The 21,309-nt window shown below is 41.7% G+C and overlaps 2 protein-coding genes, 1 long non-coding RNA gene and 1 other non-coding gene across 6 annotated transcripts; 1 reads left to right on the top strand and 3 right to left on the bottom strand.

Annotated features, from left to right (window-relative positions):
• The first annotated feature begins 255 nt into the window (after positions 1 to 255).
• On the top strand, positions 256 to 5,733 carry slc2a10 (solute carrier family 2 member 10). 2 transcript variants are annotated; one of them, XM_064304894.1, is made up of 6 exons: positions 256 to 623; positions 1,530 to 1,637; positions 2,598 to 3,860; positions 4,159 to 4,281; positions 4,373 to 4,508; positions 5,583 to 5,733. In XM_064304894.1, the coding sequence occupies exons 2-6, from the start codon at positions 1,634 to 1,636 to the stop codon at positions 5,653 to 5,655; spliced, it is 1,599 nt and encodes a 532-aa protein (XP_064160964.1). In that variant the 5' UTR covers positions 256 to 623; positions 1,530 to 1,633; the 3' UTR covers positions 5,656 to 5,733. The 2 variants fall into 2 exon arrangements, with proteins under 2 accessions (XP_064160964.1, XP_064160963.1); XM_064304893.1 differs by having other exon boundaries at positions 258 to 623; positions 5,568 to 5,733.
• LOC135237601 (uncharacterized) lies at positions 4,663 to 7,916 on the bottom strand. The gene is made up of 2 exons (XR_010324873.1): positions 5,727 to 7,916; positions 4,663 to 5,667 (listed from the first exon to the last, which is right to left on the bottom strand). It is a non-coding gene; the product is annotated as an uncharacterized LOC135237601 (long non-coding RNA).
• Positions 7,917 to 8,418: 502 nt separating this feature from the next.
• Positions 8,419 to 19,401, bottom strand: LOC135237464 (casein kinase II subunit alpha). 2 transcript variants are annotated; one of them, XM_064304621.1, is made up of 13 exons: positions 19,243 to 19,401; positions 16,437 to 16,706; positions 15,909 to 16,020; positions 15,113 to 15,214; positions 14,964 to 15,014; positions 14,571 to 14,630; positions 13,662 to 13,745; positions 12,654 to 12,764; positions 12,184 to 12,285; positions 11,580 to 11,680; positions 11,026 to 11,174; positions 10,552 to 10,641; positions 8,419 to 10,208 (listed from the first exon to the last, which is right to left on the bottom strand). In XM_064304621.1, the coding sequence occupies exons 2-13, from the start codon at positions 16,535 to 16,537 to the stop codon at positions 10,093 to 10,095; spliced, it is 1,179 nt and encodes a 392-aa protein (XP_064160691.1). In that variant the 5' UTR covers positions 16,538 to 16,706; positions 19,243 to 19,401; the 3' UTR covers positions 8,419 to 10,092. The 2 variants fall into 2 exon arrangements, with proteins under 2 accessions (XP_064160691.1, XP_064160690.1); XM_064304620.1 differs by having other exon boundaries at positions 19,192 to 19,400.
• On the bottom strand, positions 14,248 to 14,371 carry LOC135238665 (small nucleolar RNA SNORA57). The gene has a single exon (XR_010325176.1). It is a non-coding gene; the product is annotated as a small nucleolar RNA SNORA57 (small nucleolar RNA).
• Positions 19,402 to 21,309: the final 1,908 nt, after the last annotated feature.

Below are 21,309 nucleotides of genomic sequence, written 5' to 3'. Positions count from 1 at the left end.
GAAGAAGCCGAAGAATCTAGACAAAAACTATCATGTCACATCCTTAGCGCTTATAGTAAACTATTTGAATTTATTTTGTCCCCAAAAATATATATGAAACTGAACCATTTAAATATGACAGTCCATTGTCTAAATTGAAAACAATGGCATTCTAGAAGATTGACTATTTTTAAAATATTTCTTATTATCATTTTATTGACTGATGAAAGGACAAGGAAAGCTGAAGTTCGGAAAGTGTCGGCCTCTTGTGTCCACCTTTGGAAGTAACTTCTTGCAATTTGAGAAGTTAACAGGAGTCTTTTTGCCACGTAGTATGAACTTCCTGAAGAAGTTTCGGAGCATAGCGACAGTCAGCAAGTGCGCATCGTTTTCTTTCTTTTTTTTTTTTTTTTTAATAGCTTTTTTGTGAGATTTTTGCTAGGTTACTTTGGGCTCACCATGGAAACTGCGCAATTGTATTTTGTCTGATTTTAATGAACATGACGATAACTAGGATAGGGTTTAATTTGGTAACGGGCTTGGTGCTGATCATTTTGCTAACCGCAGTGGGAATGGGAATACGCGTTTGTAGCTAACAAAAGGAGAAAAAATCCTTAATCTTAATAGTCAACTATTGTCTATGGGTGAGTCTAAAACTGCATTTAAGTGCATTCACCCCCTTGTAGCCTATTCCCCAGTAAATTCAACGTAGATAGATTCTGCTAATAAAACGCTTGGGTTGATTTTATTTAGTTTTTCAAGATATACTAAGTATTAGCAAAGCGATGCTTATGTGCACAGGCTATATTTTATGTAGCTATATTTGACCTATCATAAATTTGTATTATTAATTTAATTAATTAATTTAACGGTTTGTACGCTATTGTTATGTTCCATGTGGCTTGTGTGTCCAAACAACTGTACAGGAAAATATTGTGGTATGGTGTGTGGTACCTATTAAGTTTTACATAAATGCTATAAAACCCGTCTTACCCTTTTGGTGTTATAAGGAAAATGCTTAGACTTGACGTGTGAAAACGAATTATTGCGATAGGCTAGCTGCAGCGCACATTATTGCTAAGCAGCCCTTGTGATTTACTAATAGCAATTGGTATAATGGAATGATGGCGATTACGTTTATTAGTGTCACATTTAGCCAACGCTAAAGGAATGAGGTGAGACTGGCCAGAACAGTAATCCGCCTTGTAATATATTTTTAATATTCGGAAATGATTTGCTTCAGAACAGGAGAAAGTGGGCAATGTAGACACTTGTTTGGATGGAGAGAGGGCTGTCGTGGTCGTCTCAAGTGGAGTTGTGTAATTAAATGAGCATCAACAAGAGGGTTGTCATGGTTACAGAGCTCCAAGGTCTCATTTGCGTTTCTCTCAAACCTTTTCTGCGGGCCGCTGGACCGTTCACCTCAGCTCACTTATACAGTGCATTTGCTTTGATATTACAGCAGTGCACTTCAAAAAGCAGTCTGCATTTGAGGATTATAACGATACTTGTTCTTAGTATGTTAAAATACGTTCTCTTCTTTTTATTAGCCTGTCTTCAATATGATGGATAACATTGGGCCGTGGCCACCTCCCAGCTTCAAATAAAATATGCATTTAAAATATTCTTCACGAAAAAACAAACAAAAAGAAAGATGGGTAAGTCCTGGTGAATAATTAACTGCCTTTCTGGGTGTGTACATTTGTTTTTTCTTGTTCTTCTGTGATGGGATCTCTAACACAGTGTGTGTTATAAGTAATGACTTGCTCAGATCTGAGAAGCTGTTTCACTCTTTCTTTTTAGATGGATTATGATTCATTTTACAGTTTTATGCTGCAACATTTTTTGAGAGAACAGTGGCAATATCTGGTACATCACTTGCATTAGAACAAATGAATGTCCACCTATTTATGGATTGCCAATTCCTAAAGGTTCAAAGATTCTCTCTTGACATTATCTCATTTGTCATAATTGTACTTGGATATGACGATTTACAAAAAATAATGTATTGCTTTATATCCATTTAATATTATTTAAAACTAATCTGCTTAGCAAACTATGCAGTAATTCCTTTTTTTTATAACTGAAAAATAGTAGCATAAATAGTGTAAAGGAGAGACAGTAATGTAAGCATGACTACTTTGCTCACAAATACCCAGAGGTTAACTTGTTTTTAGACTTTGATGCTTAAATCTATATAAATGTTGATATATAAAAATATATTTAAAAAACATGGAAGCTTTAATTTTAGGTACTAATAACTAAAAAGTTGCAAGAAAATATTAAATCAAATTGATTGAGATATGGTGCCAGAGAGCATGGAATTAGTAAAAGTTAGAATGGAAAAGTGAATATACAAGTAAAATTAAATGACTCATTTATTTATTATTTGTACAGAGTGAGCAAAAGCAAAAGTAATCGTGGATACATTATATCATTGTTTTGAAACTTTAGCAATGTAGCTAATTGCCACTGGTGCCTTTTTTAATTAGAAAACTGCTTATCAAAGAAAATTGAAGGTTGATTTTACCCACTCATTAGGAAATCATAATTTTCTAACAGTCAGTGTTCTAGAGTGGAAAATATTTACATTTTATTTTTTTTCTGTGAATACCTAGGTAACTCTGTGCTGGCTCTTTCCTCTGTGGTGTCTACGCTGGGCGGCTTGGTGTTTGGATATGAGCTTGCTATCATCTCCGGGGCTCTCCTTCAGCTGCAATCCCAGTTTCACCTGAGCTGTTTCCAACAGGAAGCTGTCGTGAGCGCTCTCCTGATTGGAGCCCTCTTGGCCTCTGTGATTGGTGGATTTCTGATAGACCGTCATGGCCGGAGGAACTCCATCCTGTTCAGTAACCTGCTGGTCCTGGGCGGGAGTTTGCTGCTCACCGTCAGTGGGTCTGTCTTTGTGCTGGTGGTGGGCCGAATCACCGTGGGCTTCGCCATGTCTATATCCTCCATGTCCTGCTGTATTTTTGTGTCCGAGATGGTCAGCCCCAAGCGGAGGGGGTTACTGGTGACTCTGTACGAAGCTGGGATCACCATGGGCATCTTGACGGCATATGCTATGAACTACCTCTTATCCAAGGTCGGAGAAGGATGGAAATACATGTTTGGATTGGCTATCGCTCCGGCTTTGGTTCAGTTAATTTCAATTTTGTTTCTCCCGTCCAGTTCTGTCACCAATGTGAAAAAAGCATGTGAGGTGCAAGGTCAAACTGGGTTGATTCAGCTGACCGGTGTGGCGGAGGAGGATGATGTGGTCAAGTGCCAGAGAGATGACCAACGGTATAGCATCTGGGCCCTTTTCCAAAGCAAGGACAACATGAGAACCAGGACGGTCATCGGCCTCGGCCTGGTGCTTTTCCAGCAGTTCACGGGCCAGCCGAACGTGCTCTTCTACGCCTCCACCATCTTCCAGTCCGCGGGCTTCGAAGGGGACACGTCCGCAGTTCTGGCCTCAGTGGGCTTGGGGGTCGTGAAGGTCATCGCGACCTTGATCTCCATGATTTCCGCCGACAGGGTGGGCAGGCGGAGACTGCTGATCTTTGGTTGCGTTGTCATGACGACATCTCTGTTTGTCATTGGTCTGCTCGGCAAGCACTCCCTGCTCCATTCCAGGAGACCCTGTAGCGCCAACGCTTCCATTTCAAATGGCACACCCCTGGCGCAAAATGAAATGGGAGAAAAACTAATACCTCTGAATGTTTCTGCCGGTCAGAGCCCTGGCCATTCCAATGAAAGTGCAGTTTCTGGGTCCTCTGGCATCTTGGCTAACCGGGCACCTTCGTCTCCTAAGGCTGCAGGCCGTGACCTTGTAAACTGGATAATGCTGATCAGTATGATGGCATACGTTAGTGCATATTCAGTTGGATTCGGACCAAGTAAGAATGTTTTTCTGTTTCATTTATTTTCAGTCAGATGCAAGTTTAACAAACTGGCTGTTGTGTAGTTATTTATATAGTTAATGATACATTTTGTATATATGAAGCTTTCGTAAATTGAATTACTGTATTTATAAGAGTAATCCAGATCATTTTGTTGTGCAAGGAGATTTTTTTTAGTAACTGCCAGGAATAATTTTCATCGCTTCCCATAAATATATAGTGTTTTCACACATTTTCTGCAGTCACCAGTCATGAGTTTCACTCATGTTTCTCTCTCTTTCTTTATCCTTCATAGTGACCTGGCTTGTCCTGAGTGAAATATTCCCCGCTGGTCTGAGAGGAAGAGCATTTGCATTTACCAACTGCTTCAACTGGGCAGCTAATGTGCTTGTCACTTTCACCTTCTTAAATCTTATTGGTTAGTATGCACAGAGAGGTTCTCCGTTTTACTTTTGGAAGTTTGTGATGAAATAAAACGCATATGGATTAACTGTTTTATCTGTTAACAGATGCACTCGGCCTGCCTTGGACCTTCATGCTGTATGGAATTAATGGAGTGGCAGCTGTTGTCTTTATCTACTTCATGTTGCCAGAAACGAAAGGAAAATCCCTTGAGGAGATAGATAGGGATCTCTCCATGAAAAGGTAAAGGGAAAAAATGTGTCTCCTGCTTGTTGGAACTTAAAACTGACAATAACTTATCTTTATCTCAGCATGAAAATATGTTCATTCTGATTCTAGGTAACAAACAAAACTTTGCTTGAAATTAACTATGAAATAATCCTCAGATTGCACAAAATGAGTTCTAGCAAATTAACATTTTTATTGGGGAGATTCATAGACCCCAGAAAAGGTGTGAAATATGCTATTTTTAATATGAAAAAACTAAGGATTGACACCTTAAACTCATCCTATTGCTGCAATGCTTTCACTGTCAGAGTGCAGTGTGCACATCATCCAAAACGGGTCCACTAACAGAGCTGCACCCTTCCGATCGACCAGATCGAGGCTAATGTACAAGTGTAACTGGGAGAACCCTACTGGCTCAACCCCTCCCTCCTCCATGGATGATGTGATGTTGTGGTTAATTATGTGTCACTCTCCCAGCTCACTGGCTCCTGGTCACATTCCGCCTGAACACTCAGGATTGATCCAAGATTATGAGATCAATACTCTGCCCAGAGAACCAGAGAAATTCTGAGTTGCAAAGGCAACCTGGAGAATTAAAGCAGGTAGAGAGAGCAAAGGATTGTGCAGCCAATCAGATCTGGGCTGTGATTAAGTGGCCACTGGCAGGAAGCCAGTTTTTTGTAGGAACCCCATACACATTCTAAAAGTGCTATTGGCTTTTGAATGACACGGTCAGGGCCTTGGTTGAAAGTGTTCAAGATTTGCATCTTCTACCACACAGTTGTGCTGGAGCACTGGACTTGGTCCAGCAAGAACAGTGCCCCATGCTGGCTCACCAATACCACTATCCGCAGCAACTTAGTTTACCCAGGTCTCCCATTCAAGTACTTAAAAAGCCCAAACCTGTTCAGCTGCAGCAGTTTGATGAGATGATTACTGTGGTACATCTGCTTTTCACTGTGGTAGAGCTGTGAATGTTTAAAGTGGAAGAACAAGATTATTTGTTGGCATGTGTTGCATCTGCTATGTGTGTTATAAGCAATCATCTCAGACGTAGTTTTTGTTTCATTTCAGGTTTCAGAGTAGAAGTTTATGGTGTGTTACTCTGAGCTGCAGGAAAAACGGCTCGACTGGGTACCAGAGGGTATATACATCAACTTAAAGATCCAGTAACCTACTGCCTCAGAACAAAACTACTGCAAGTGTTGTCAGCCAACTCAAAATTCAACTAACAATATGAACCACTTGGTTTCCAAAAATTGTTTTCTACTCACCCTGGATAACAGATCTCAGGACTGTTGCTTGCCCCAGTCAAACAACCTTCCTTTCCCTGCTGTCAAGACTTTTAGAATGCATCCCATTGAAGAGCACTTAAACTGTAAGTTCCAAATAAAAAAGAACACCCAAGAGAATACAGACAAGTTTTTTTGCAAGGATAAAGAACAATGTGGTTTTTTTTTTTCCAATAATATATATTAAGTATTTTGGTTCAGTGTATTTTGTCTGGTTGTTAGCTTTGTCGTGTAACTGTTTTTGTGTTATGAAATGTAACGCAAAATAAAGGACAAATGAAAAAAAGTGCACTAAAACAAATGTTCAAAATGTGTTCTAAAGGCTTTTAGAAGTGAGATTTCCCAGTGTCATTTCTGTTGTCTGTATACTTAATTTGCTGGACCGCACTGCACAAAACTTACTGTGACTGGTGGTCAGTCGCTGCTTGGTAAGCTATTCACCCAGACTACAAGTCATTTTGCTTGATATACAGCCAGACTACAATCCCCAATCACCAGATCACCAGAGCTTCAACAGGTGCAAACCCTCAGCCCTCATTTGCCTGCCACTTTCCAGGAAGGAGAAGAAAATCTAAAAATACAGCAGGGTAACTGCGAACCTTTGGGCCCCGAAAGGGAAGTGGGGAAAAAAACATTACGACCAAAACCACAACCAGGTGTTCAGCTCAGCTTAGTGTCAGGTGCCACTGCATTTCAACATTCTGAACGTAGTTTGCGTTGCATTCTTTAAACCCTACAGAATGTCAAGCGACACAAAGTAAAAATTTATATTCTTTTTAAACAGTAGGGAATACTGAGCATGGCAATTACGGTTATTTTCCGTAATTTAAACTTTTGCGACAGCGTTTATAGTCTAGAACACAAATGTCTCGCACACTCTCCAACTAAATGAAAATCCTTGAGTAACGAAGCTTAGCAGGAGAACATCCCTCCCCCTCCATCTGGCAGAGGGGATAGTGGATTTGGAGAAAACAGAAACGTTATTGGTTCTTCAGCACCTTACCATTAAATGCTTCACTCTGATGTAGCAACAGCTGTGCACAAAATTCAGAAAATTGTGAAAGTTGGAAGTTAAAGTTCAAACAAGCATTTCCCTGTCATTTCAGATGACAATAACAACTAGAAATACCACCTCACGGTTGTATGCCTCTGCCAACCAGTAGCCAGTCTGGATATAAAATGTCATCACTTCATCAAGGCTTCATGCATGTGATAATTCACTCCATCCCTGGTTCCTTTTCCTGACTAGATTGACCATTTGGATATAAAATGCCATCACTTCATTTTATCCTATTAGACATTTGTGTGAAACTTTGTCATAATTAGCATATGAATTCTTGAGTTATGGCAAAAAACGTGCTTTGTGGGGTCACAGTGACCGTGACCTTTGCCCACCAAAATCTAATCAGTTCATCCTTGATTCCAAGTGCTGGCTGTGCCGTTGTGGAGGCATAAAAAAAAAAAAAAATCAAGAGTACTTCAGTTGTAAGCAAAAAAAAGAAAGAAAAAAAAAAAGAAGTCCATTCTTAGTCCACCAAGAGTAATAAATTCAAAGGATCACCCTCACTAAATGGCTTCTTGTAGTTCATGGCCTGCTCCATTAAGGACATTCTTGGTGTAAAACTGTCAAACCATACATTTTCAGTACATAAACAATTACTATTGGTAAATTTAGATCAGAAGAACACCCAGACAGAGGACCTAAGCTTGAGAGCTGAGATTAAACTAAAATTCAACCAGAAGTTCAAATATTGGCAGACGTCAGGCCACACAGTGTAACTACTCAAGTGTCATCGTACCCCATTGAGGTAGTGGCAGAGGTCTTTAAAGAAGTCACTCTACCAAAAATAAAACTACAAAGCCTAATAAGAACAAATTTGCCATGTGTGTGAAATTGCAGCATGTTAAAATTGCACTACATTGTTTTGCACTATTTGGATGGTCACATGCTGTATGTGGGTCATGTATGTTGCATACGTGTACATGTTTGTACATATTCTAGGTATCACACTTAGGTGTAATTGCTTTTACACTTATAATTGTTGCATGTTACGCAGAGAAATACCAAGTTAAATTCCCCCGTGTACCCTGTACATTTGGCAAACAAAGAAATTCTGATACTATCAGTCATATAGTTATAAATAACTATATATAGTTATAATAAAATTCTGTTACTTTCTGTCACTAAAATTCTGTTACTTTATAATCTAATTAATTGCAGCCATCAATCAAGTGTTGCCACTGGCACTGGGAAACAATGGCCAGCTGCAGTCTTAAGCAGCCCTGATATCTGACCCATGCCTTCATTTGCCAGATTATACCAAGTAACCTTGTTTAATCTCCAACAAATTTGTAAGTCATTCCCCACTTTTGAGACTAAGCCTCGTCTTGCCAAGTAATCATAAGTAATCGCAGGAAACTTCAGCCCAAAATTGTTGGACCAAAGAATCATGCCATATAAACAAAAATAACAAAGGACTACCACCACATATTAAACTGGGAAATACAAGATTTACTGTATCCACCAATCTGCACGTGCTTGGACTTGGTTGCTTATCGTTAGCCGATTTTTTTTGTCCACTTCCAAATAATTAACATGATTGGTTGTTTAATAAGTCACATTTGCTTAATAGTACCCTTGATAAATAAAACACGTGTTTATTTACACAAATGTTCTCAAATACTGGTCTTCCACATAAGGGGGACATAAAAATATATACAGTGATGTTAAGGGCCCAAACAACTTCATTGTAATGGTGGTGTCTAAGTATCACATGTTCCAAGTTTTCAAAAAGAAATGAAAAAAGTTGCAGTGTGCCTATTTACAGCAAGGTCTAAGCATACAAGACCATGTGTTTACAAGATTCCCAATCAATGGCACAGAAATGCTGAAAACATTTAACCCTTCAAGTTCAGTATGTCCTTCAAAATGCAAGTCCAAACAAAAACTCACTAAAGGCAGACACAAACAAACAAACAAACAAAACAAAAACCATTACCCTGAAATTAATCACAACAAAAAGACCAGAAAGGTTAGAGGATCTGTGTCCAAAAAAATCAAAATTTTCAGGGATATAAAAGAAAACCCCATTCTCCTTTAAATCTAAATAACAGACAATAGAAAACCATTTCAAGCACAGTAAAAGTGTAACACTTGTGCTCTCTCTTATACACTCCTGGCTACTTAAAAAGAAAAAAATGAACTACAAATGTCCGTCTCGAACAATGGCAAGTTAAGTCATTTTAAAGGCAGTATCCATCTTTCAATAACAAACGAACGAACGAACAAACAAACAAAAAAAGGTCAGTTTTGGTCAGTCTCTTCTTCCCAAGTAATTCAGTATTAACTTTGGTTATGCTACTTGAGTGAATTCAAGAAACTGTAAAGCAGCAAGTTAAAAATGACAGCAGAACAGATGGCTTGGCTTTAAGTAAGCTTTGAGCACATTGAATGATGGGATACTGCCAATAAACCACATCCCATCCCAGTTCAGATATATATGGCATTCCAGATGATCAGATTGTGTTCAGGATCCCTCCGTTTTCCCCCCAGTCGATAACGCAAGATGGATCAGGTTTATCGGAACTTGCTCGAAGTGCGCCGGACGGCCTTGAAAGTGTCTGTGGTCACTGCTGTGGTGAACCGATGCAGCTTCAGCTGAAGGACCACCAAATTACCAAACACAACCCATCACAGGCGCCATGGCAACGCTTCTGGAGAGGTCCAACAAAAAAAAGAATGTGTAACCGCTGAAGGTGGCCCTGGTTGATCTTTTTTTACTGTTGCGTTTACGGGTTTAGAGCGCGTGCTCGTTTTGGTCCGAATGCTATTATATTCCTTTCGGTTTTTTTTTCTTTTCTTTTTTTTAAGCTAACTATTTTTGTCATCTACTGTGTTTTTTCTTCGCATAACCTAACCAGTTGAGGATCTCATTATCTACAAATTTTTATCCATTTTGCAGTGTAAACACAAGCACACACATGCTCACGCTGGTGCAGCATGTGTATCATCGTCATCGTCAGCTGTCGAATGCACGGAATACCGGTATATATGACGTACGAAACATTCAGTTATCTTATTTTTCCAGGTCGACTGAACTAAAAAGAATCCACAAGCTGAACTGCACGGAGGTTGGCATTCCTGGACCCCCGGGAACGATAGGCCCGAATTAAAAAGGGGTGTGGCTGCGGTGTGGGGGGGCGGGGAGTTAGAGCAGATGCCCGCGTTTGGGCTGCGACGAGACAGGCCGGGGGGCACGGTGGGGGGGCACCGGGGCGGGGGAGGACAGGAGGGCGGCCGGGGCCAATCACTGCTGGGCTCCGGCCGCGGCGGGCACGGCCGCTCCCAGGGCGCTGGCGGCGGCGATGACGGGCGAGCCCGCCAGGGGGCCCAGGGTGGTGGCGGCCGGCAGGGCGGCGATTCCTGCAGAGAGAAGGGCGACGTCACTCTCCCGCAAAAAAAACCCGGGTAAAGACAGGGCGGGGACCTGCTGGGGAGCAGGGGCTGGCCAGCGATATGCACGCCACAAAAATGACCGTGTATGCAATTCACTTTCCATTTACTGGTAAAGGGGGTCAACAAACCAGATTAATGGCAATCGTGTGTCGAGTGCATCCAACTGTATTCCTAAACGCTCTAAACCCAGGAACAGTAAGCGAGTGCTTCATTTGTAACTGCATGTGAGCCTGTGACATCATTAGGTCGGAATGACAGAGCGAAGGAAGTCCCTGTGTCCAGTAGCAACGGGCGGTAGGTGCGTTCGTACCTGTTATCATGTTGGCTGTGCTCACGGGGGTGTTCCCGCTCGGCAAGCTGGCGGATCCCCCCAGTCGAGTCTGGTCTTTCACAATGGGATCTACGACCACAGGGACAGATGTGGTTATACGTCAAACATCTGGTTTAAAGCATTATTCTATTCTCTGTGCAACATGTTCCAGGGGTTCCTCCTTCAGCTCTTAAGGATCATAGCCGTTTAGTATTTACAAATAGTATTTACTTACTCATTTACAAATGACTACCAAGACTAAGAAGGAGACAATGGAGGGGGAGGAACGGGGGGGGGGCAAAAAACATACCACTGGATTGGAAAATAAAAATCTAACATCCTAGTACATATAAATGATACACTCACAGGGATTAGACAACATAACTCAGTGACCAGGCTCTGTGGTCGGGGTGAATGTTAGAAAGGCCATTGGGCCCAAACAGGCTTTCCATGGCCGCCGTTGGCTGCACTCACAGAAGTAGGGGTGCTCCATGGCCTCCCTGGCGGTGAGCCGGGCCTGGTGGTCGTAGCGCAGCAGTTTGTCCAGGAAGTCCAGGGCTTCGGGGCTGATCAGGTGCTGGTTCTCGCTGTGAACGAACCTCTCCCATCGTTTGCGGGAATGCCTGTGGGAGGAGGACGGTCAGTGGAGGGAGCAGCTAGCCGGCACTTGGCTGGGTTGAATTCCCTTTCAGGACTCTCCTGCATCGATACTCCCTTAAGAATTAGGGAAATGACTCCATTTTGTAACTGTACAGGAAGCAAAGCGGGACAACGCTAATGCCTCTGGAACCAGTTACCGATTGGCTGCTTGCAATCCAATGCACAAGCTCAAAATGATTTTTGGGGGGCAAAAATTGCATTCATACATGTGTGATACCATCTCATCCTGATTTCTGAAACAGGAGAAAAGAATTTGGCTGAAACTGAATTATATTGTCATTCTAACTAAAAATAAATCAATGTTTTATTTCTAATTAAATAATTCCCAAGAAATCATATTAAAATGTGTTTGAATGCTGAGCGCTCACCTTCCCAGGATATCGTTGAAGCGAGGCTCCAGCTCGATGTTGTACTTGTCGATGTAATCGTAGAGATCTTCAGTTCCCAGGACTTTGGCTATTCTCACAAGCTGGGGAAGGGAAAGGGAGAGCCGTTACGCTCACTGAGCTCCACCAGTTTCTCCTGGGTCCCCAGGTTGCCCACGACGCCAAATTCATTCATTTGTCTGTTGAAGTTCCACTCCGTGGAATTCAAAGCCACATAAAACCTGTACCTACACTGTATCAGCCTTCATCAATTATGACAAACTCATTAAGGCAACACAAAAATGGCCAAAATATCCTTGAAAATGTAAACTTCAATCCGATCCCAAAGTAGAATATTCTGTTTATTCAGTTTCCAAGGGCACAAAAATTAAAACTGGACAAATGTGGCCACAATGTGTCAACAAAATGAAGCATTTTAAAACACCTCAAGAATGTTCGAGGTTTTGGTTTCGTATTGCCTTATTTTTGCCTTTGCGTCTATGAGGAATCACTGTTGGCATGGTATCAGCCATGGATAATGAACAAAAAAAAAAATCTCTCCACACTGTTATGGAAGGCAAAGTGGCTGGTAGTGGAGGCAGCCTACCTGGTCATAGTTGTCATGACCGTGAAAGAATGGCTCCTTCCTGAAGATCATGCTGGCCAGCATGCAGCCCAGACTCCACATGTCAAGGCTGTAGTCATACATCTGCAAAGAAATTAAACATTCGGGTCATTTGACAGATCATAATGTGGGGTTTGTTTCCCTTGAAAAAAAGAGCCAAAAGGTGTATACGTTTGAATTTACCATCATAGACCCTAGGAACATACCACGTTATAACCAAACTAACAAGGCACTGAAGACTTGACAATGAATATGCAAGGGCATGGACATTTCTGATAATATACCTACAAGACCTACACATACATGAATACCTGGCTCTGTGAGCTTAGATTCTAGACGCATGACTGACATCCCCTGAACAATGGTCCGAGAGACATGGTAGTCTATCCGCAAAAGCCCTGGAGATATCCCTGCCATTCTAACAGCAAGGAACCAAGGTCACGAAGACGTACCTGATAGTCGACCAGCAGCTCAGGCCCTTTGAAGTAACGAGAGGCCACCCTGACATTGTACTCCTGGCCTGGGTGGTAGAACTCTGCCAGACCCCAGTCAATGAGCCGCAGCTACAAACACAACAGAGGCAATGCATTACACAGCCACCGGGAGCACAGCAGCCACCGGGAACACAGCGGCTACCAGCGACTGCTCTTTCCCCAGGGTTAAAATACTTTGATGAAAGACTAGGAACATTGCTTGACGGGTTCTTTTAATGTCCCTCCGTGGCTACAATAAAAATCTCACATATGCTGGACACCAACCTCTTCGTCAAACTCAATACAAAGCCTGTTTAAGCCTTTGTGCAAAGAACAAAGAATATTCACCACACTCAATCATTTTCTTAATCAACAGTTTGGAGAGTTTGTCGATTTACAGAATTAACTTGCCAAATTGTATGTGCAAAGGATAACAATTGCATGCATTTTTCCAATACTATTTAGGAAAAATGCTTACTGAATCCTGGCCTGTAGTAAGCAATACGCATTTCATTAGTGTAACAATATAGCTTTGTTTAGTTTTTTAAAATAACAAAAAAAACATTTTATAGGATTTAGAATGAAACTGGATCGAGAATGAAATAAAACATCTTGAAAGATAACCGATTTTATAATGATTAAACACAATGTCAAAAATGTTCAATATTTAAACAGTATTGCATACGGTGGCCCACAGGGACAATTGAACTTAAAAAGCAAAAGCACAAACTTGCATGGATTTTAAAATTTGCATTGTAAATGGATTTGGAACATGATTCTTTCGCTTTTGAGTGTGATCATCCTTGTGGGCCACCCTAGTTCCAGCAAAAGAAAGGAAAAAATACAAAATATATACTTGCCATTCTTTCTCAATAACCATCTTCGAAAGCCAGTGGCAAGATCACTCATGTAATTAATACTTTAACAGGCACTGGATCTTACAAAATGGCAGCAGCCCCAGAGCTGGGGGGTAGAAGGACCCTTTACCTTTCTGTGCTCGTGATCGATCATCACATTGTGCGGCTTCACGTCCCTGTGCATGATACCCATGCTGTGGCAGTAATCCAGAGCCTGGAGGTGGAACAGCCCAAATGGCACTCATTAAACCAATAGAACTACAAGGTCCAGGGTGCACCTCAACAACGAGTCCAGAGAGTAGACGGCCCAAAATAATCAAGTAATACAGTAACAGACAACACCAGACGTTCTTACGTAGCACTCATGCACGCATCCTAGCGTACTTCATAAGCACTTAAATCAAGAATGAGCCAAAAGAAGGGAAGAGACCTGACACAAGAAGAGACCTGACTATAAATAGCAAATTGAACCGCATCTGTGAGGTGGCTTGGCATTGAATTCCAAAGATGAAATGCGGAACTGCTAAATGCTCTTCCCCCGACTAATCGAAAATAAACACAGCATCTCATCTGTTCATTTAATGGGATTCTTTCAGACCATTTTCACTCAAACCTTTGGTGACAAATGTATAACTGACATTAGTTTTCAAAATAATATTTGTACACCCCGTAGGCTGCCAGGCTCTGAGGGTTGATGTTCTGTTAGTTCTTGTGTATTCTGTACCAGCGATTGAGGATAGGACCAGAGGATGGGACACACTCTGGTACCGAAGACATTGCACCTGCTTTGATATTCCTCCGAACACACCAAACAGCAACCTGCATGCCAAGAACTGGAGGGCTCTAGACTGGTATGCACAACACAGATCCACGGCAACCATTTTGTACAAGGAGTTTACAAAGTAAGCCAGGTTACAGATTTGAGAAAAATCTATATGTACCGAAAACGAACACTCAACTAAACAATAATGTGCGTTTCTTTTTCTTCCTGTAGTTAAGGAAAGGATGATTATTATACCACAAGGGGAATTAACCTCACCTTAAGAATCTCGTACATGTAGAATCTTATGTCATAGTCAGTTAAGGTCTGGTACAATTGCTGTTGATCAAGAACAGAAAGATTTTTAAAAAACCTTTAATAAACACGTCAATAATAGTGACTATTTACCATTCAGACCAGTTTGGAAAAGTTATTTGTCATACCCACTGGTTGAACAAAAATAAAATACACAAATAAAAGTCCAAACCCAAAAAGGGATGAATTCTGTCAAATCGAGCACACCCCAAAACCACATGTTCTTAAAATGTGAAGATACAACCTGTGTTCCAGGAATTAACATATTTCCAGATGCCTCAACCACTCTGTTGAGGTTTTCCACACTTGGGATAAAATGCATGCTTAATATTTTTAGTGCTTCAAGAATGATCTTACCTTGAAATCTGTGTTGTTAACATGTTCAAAAACCAAAGCAGGTGTTCGAGACTGGAAAAGGGGGAAATAATATAAAATTGATCAGTTGGAAGCAGCATATATTTTGCAAAGCTTTTCATTATTTTCAATGCATCAGCCTCCATGCTCACCACAGGGTCTTTGACAATGTCTAAGAGGGAGATGATATTAGGGCCGCCTCTAAGATTCTCCAGAATCTTAATTTCACGCTTAATTTTCTTCTTTTTCACTGGCTGTAACAGACAGAATTTTGACACATTAAAACATTAAGGGTAACCACAGACTACCAATGTCACACAGTATAAAGACTCAGTATAGAGATGTTTTAAAGTTTCTGGTTATAAAAAGTAGTCTACAGTGTGGACTATGAGCGATACAGCCAAAACATCATATGATATTTTTCAATATTATTGACGGTATGGTGGTATTTATTTTCCAACAGAAATTACACAAGAAGCAAATTGAAATATAGGATTGTAACTAACTATTTTTTATTGGGGACGTGACTATAGTTGACAACGGCTAGCAAAAAGTGCTACCTGACTTCTCAAACTAAAACAATATAAATATCATTTAATAACGTCACAAAGGATGCAGTGCATGTTTGTTGATTGCAGAGAAACTGAAAGTTGCCCAAATAAGTGCTAAAAAGATACACAGGGAGAACTGTGAGTTCAAGGCAAGCCACCCATCTTTGTGACATCTAAATGACATGGTGTCAGTGAGGGAACATGGAAAGGGGAGCAGTGATCTGCAAAGTGTGGACCTCTGGCTACCCAGCTCAACTGAAATTGCTTCTACTGTCGCTTAAGTGGCAACACAGATGTTTGGGTAAAAAATAACTACAGCCAAAATGAAAAAACAACTCAAGATTCACGCAGTAACATTCATATGGCAAAGCCGTTTAGCAAAATGCAGGGCCCATACCTTGAGTATTTTCACCACCACCTTCTCGTTGTTTGTGATGTTGATCGCTTCAAAGACTTCGCTGTATTTTCCCCGCCCCAACTTCCGTACCAGCTGAAAGTCGTCTTGGTTTCTGACAAAAAAAACAACAAAACAATGGTTGAACAAAGTGGCATCGCCATATCAAGTGGTGCTTTCATTGCGCCACATTCTACGCTTAAAATGTCACAAGGATTTACAGTTCCTTTCACAATGTTGGGTGTTCGCTGCAGTTATTCTATTACATTTTGGTGTGGTTAGGTTTATAACTGCATGTACAGCAGGCATACAGCGCTTGATAGATAGTCCGATTGATGATCTGCCGCTTTTAGCCAATCACGGCATGGCGCTTTGGGTTCCACCCATTGTGCGGAGCCATCGGCGTTACAGACAGCTGCTTGAGCCATTTATCTTCTTTCTGAATGACGGCAAAGCCTAAACGTGTAAGAAGGGTGTCGTTTCGACGGTGCGCAAACGCAACGAGCGGGTGAATTTCGGCTCTCGGCTTACCCCCATTCCACCACGTGGGACTCGTAGTCCCAGTACTCCCGGGGCCGGTGTGTGTTCACCTCGGTGTAAACCCGGGCCCGACTCGGCACAGGCCCCGACATGTCCGACAGCTTGGCAGAGTAGGCGGGGGGCGTGTCCTGTGGCAAAAGGATGGGAGTCGCTGGGGAGCTCGGCTCGCAGTCGTTCCCCCGGTAACACGCCGATGAGAGGGGAGGGGAAGGGGGGGGGGGCCGGCCAGGAGCAGGGGGGGCCACGGGTGGCACAGTGGCTCTAAAATATTAAAAGACAGAAGAAAAAAGGGATCATCTACTAACAGAATTGTGGAAAAATTAACAGTTCAGGATGATAACACAATATTGGGAACCCAGTGCCTCCAAACATTACAGCGAATTGAGAGAAGGGAAACCATGGTAACCCTTAATTAGCCTAATCTGAATACGATACAGACTAACCATTCACTGGCGTTCTTGAAAGTACAATGGTAGTATAATGTTCTGTTCTAATTGTTTATAGACACTACCATGTAATACTACAGCAAGCACTGTGCACACAGGGGGTTAAATGAGGAGAAATAAGATGTATGTACGCAAATTGTGTGTATGCAACTGCATCCTTTGTGAAGGAACTGCATAGCCAAACTTCCAACTTCTGAGACTGGGAGACCAGCAGTAAGTGCTCATACCAAAAAAAAGTCAAACGAACAGATATGAACTCTTTCAGGCAGCTTCCAATTCACTTTGAGCCAAAAAATTCAAATTTTACCTTTCAAACGCATATCGCCTGACAAAGCCATAAATACAAAGGTTTATATATCAACCTAGAAATAACTGGAAGCACATACAGGAATCTAGTGTTCCCATGTTAGGAGCATTTAGTCCTGAAAACTGTTGTGCGCTAACTGGAAAAATTATTTAGGAGCACTAATTTAGATGCACAAGTCTTCTCCTAAATTCTTCAAATTAGGAGCACATGTAAAAAAATGTTATGTAGAGCCCTGACTTACGGTTTGATGGATTACAGATACCAAGACCATGTTCCAAACAGTTGCGCATAAGGAGGTGACGTGTTCCTAATCAATGCCACTGGGTAAAATGTTCGGATATATTAGCTGATGTAGAAAAACCCACTATACTAACGCTGAGAACGTTGTGAGCACCACAAAACCTACCAACACAAAGCAATCGAGCTCAGAAAAGAACATGCAAGGCAATCAATTACAGTTAGGTATCTCTTCTGCATTAAATGTAGAGGGTAAAGGGTCCAAGCAATGGATTAACGAGAGCACAATCACCATGACTTCTGGTTGGACTGTTCAAAGGACAGCTGGTCAACGGTTTGATTCTCAACACACATTAACTCAAAAAATGAGGAATACAATGCGAGGAATGCAAAGTACAACAGTCTTACGCAACTGTAGTGCGGTAGTCACTAGTAAAAATAAAATCAAAACAAGACCCCAATTATTAACCGTGTTGATTTTATAAGATAGACAGAAAAATTAAAACAATTAAAATCTGATTACTCAAGGAGTCACGTAATCAACTTGAAAGGGGGGAATACGTCAGTTGGTTGCAGTCGAGTTACAAAAATGACTGAACCTCGGCCGTCTTTAAAACCGAATCCCCCGGAAAACAAACATTGCAGTCAAAGCAATTATTAGCTAGGTTATGCTAAGAATCAACCTGCCCCATATCTAGCTTCAACAAGCGTGCACCCCAATCAGTTCAATCATACGGATGTGCTAGCAATATGTTATTGCAGATGCGCAAGTCTGAAATGGAGATATATTATTAGACTAGCCAACTAACGTTAACACGTCGATAACCTTTCCAAAACTGCCTTGGCAGCAATAAATGCCGGCATTGCGCAAAGCGTGATCGTTAAAATATGGTTTTCAGTTGCTTGCTACCCTTCTCGCAAAGCATCTTTCTATGCACGCTTGAATATGCAAGTTATTACCGTGGTGCTTGCAGTCTATCCAGTGAAAAATGGATAAACTGAGCTATCGGCTACAATACCATGCTAGCGTGATTATACCTATATATCAGTTCAACAATACTACGAATAATATAATTGTATTACTCTAGCTACCAGTATAGCAAGTGACATGCCAATTTACACGATGCATCAGAATACTGCAACAAATCTGAGATCGTCTACCATAATCTTCACTACGTTACCTCAACTAGGCAACATAAACCAGGTTAACCAAACCTCGCCATGCAACAAAACGGATAAACTAATGGCATGTATGCAATAGCTAACTTCTTTGCAAGAATACTGCGGTCTGACCACGGTAATGTCAGCTAGTCTAGTTACGACAAGGCCTTACAGGCAAATGAGTGATCGCCAGGGCCCCGGCAAGTCCAGTAAACTCGCTGGCTAGCTACAATAGCTAGCAAACAAGCGACTAGCTTAGCTAATATCAAATTTACGTTTTAAGTTATATTCTAGTTAACTCGACAGATTATAGTCGATGCGAGTGGTCCATTTACACATTACTTCGCCAACTAATAACTATATCTTAACACAATGCAGTACAATAGAACGAACTAAGCTGGCAACACATTCCAGAAAACCAGTTAGCTAACTGTGGAGCCACAGTGCTAGCTCGTCATCACAATTACCTCGCCCAATACGCGCCGGATGCCGCCTGTTACCTCGCTAGCAAGCCAGCTAAGTTTAGCTTCTAATCAACAGGAAATGTTAGCTTGCGAAATATCTCTACGTTAAGTTAACTCGGCTAACTACCTACCTACTATAAACAGCTTCCTCGTTTCCAGTGCCAATATTTGTAGGTCGCTACCTTCTCGTAAACTTCCCCGTGCGGACCCCTTCCTCGGGAAGGCGGTGAGTTCCGTTCTTTTCACCGGTATCTTGTCGACACTGGAGATTTCTGCTGTATCAGAGACAATATGGCCGACCGCACGCTCTCTTAACCCCAGGAAGCACAGATGCGAGGTTCGGAAGCGGTAGGAAAACAACGCACTGGAGCTTACCATAGACTGCTATTATTCGCAGGCTGTTACTCTAAACGTAGCGCCGTCTAGCGGATAAAACGGCAAGAAACCCCACATGTACTGGATGGTTAACAATTTGGGAAATTCAAAATTCAAAAACAAAATGCATTCGCATAGCAAAAAACAATAGTCCAGTCGTCTGTCCTATATTGCAACACTGGGATGTGACAATAAACTAACGAGGAATATTAAAGGAATAGCTGATTAAAGGCTGTAAATGTCACACTTAATGATTCCAGTGAATAGTTGACACTGTAGACAATTAGTTATGTTGCCGCAGATTATAACATACACATGAGATGCACAACTCCTGGAGGTCCGTTCTGTGTGCTGTTTTTTGTTTTCAGACAGATCTATAAAATTATGCTGGTTCACTCCTGTACTGAGCACAGTACAATCTTTAGGATGCACTTGCAGCTAGTGCTTATACAAATGTCAGATCAAGATATGACTGAGCTAATGAAATATTTAAGAAACAACATCCTGAAACGGATTGGACTTGTACACGCGTGCACAATGAGAGTTAAAAAAAATAAAAAATAAAAAAACATACTGAAACTCCATGTCCTCCAATGTTACCACTAGAGAGCAGTGTGTGCAGTAGTTGAGGTCCCGAAGTTTTGGTGGGCTAGTTTTGACACGTTAGCTGTTTGCCAACTGTAATTGGGATAGCGGTTCAATTAAGATTTAAGGAAGTCTCCATCGATTTCTGTGGTAATTTAATAAGTTATGGCACAGCCCACATAGCCTACAAACTGCATTGTGGCAAAACCCATGTTTTGTAAAATTAAAAAATTAAAAAATTAAAAAATACATAATATTACGTACACAAAGACTAGTTATTAGTCAGATAAATTGCTCTTGTAGCGCTCCATTCCGTGACACAATGTATGTCTCTCAGGTTGTTAGCGAGCCCAGCTGTGTGACACCCCTGACATGTCTCTCACTGAGGCTGTTCATTGCACTCTCCGGGCCCTCGATTGAGGATATCCTCCCTGCGATCGCTGCTGGTGATGAAATGCAGCGTCCGTTCCTCCAGCAGACGAACCTGCCAAACTCTCGCAGCTGAACTTCTCACAGGTCCCCAGTGAAAAACACAGCTCGCTCGCAGCAAGGGAGTGTGTCGATCTGCCCTTCTCGCTGTCAGTGCTGTTGACTGTTTCTGCGTAATGGGAATGAAGCCTACTTACTGTCCAGTTCTCTTTCTTTTGGTAGTATGCTGCATCCTATTGGCCTTGACCACACATGTAGCCTGCACACACACAAAACACGTAAAAACAAATAGATTTTGCATTATTCATAATAAATCAAGGACAAAACACAGCATGAGTTGGTTTTAACACACAAAGACATCTTACGCTAACTGAAAACCATATCCCTAATCATTAGCCAAAAAGTGTAAACCACTTCCATAATCCTAGCCATTAACCCTAACCGCCAAAGTTTAAGCCTAACCCTAAAATCCCATGGCCCTAATCTAAATATTTATACATTTATTTTGGGGCAAGGAGCTCCCAGGGACTTTTTACACCAAATGTGAAGGGGGTTCTTGCCCCAAAGGGACATTTTCACCTTTAAAATCTGGATTGCCCTGGACGAGGGCAACCTATGCCCTCTGCGTAATTAGTCATGTGCACAGCTCTTTCTCTTAGCGTTTTAGGGCTATTGTTTACGCAGGGAAACGGCGACCCCAAATTCACCGGCTTCTCACCTCCTGTTTTGAGCAAATTGATTGGGAGGATAAGCTGGGACAAGGGTTTAATCGCCCGCGTTCGGTGTCGGTGAGGGTGAGCGGTAATGTCTGCTGATACCTTCTCTGGGAATTCCTCCACTTCCCAGTCTGCTACAACGAG

The sequence above is a fragment of the Anguilla rostrata genome, chromosome 13 (assembly GCF_018555375.3).
Source record: "Anguilla rostrata isolate EN2019 chromosome 13, ASM1855537v3, whole genome shotgun sequence".
NCBI lineage: Eukaryota > Metazoa > Chordata > Actinopteri > Anguilliformes > Anguillidae > Anguilla > Anguilla rostrata.
This window is presented reverse-complemented; position numbering and strand designations above follow the sequence as displayed.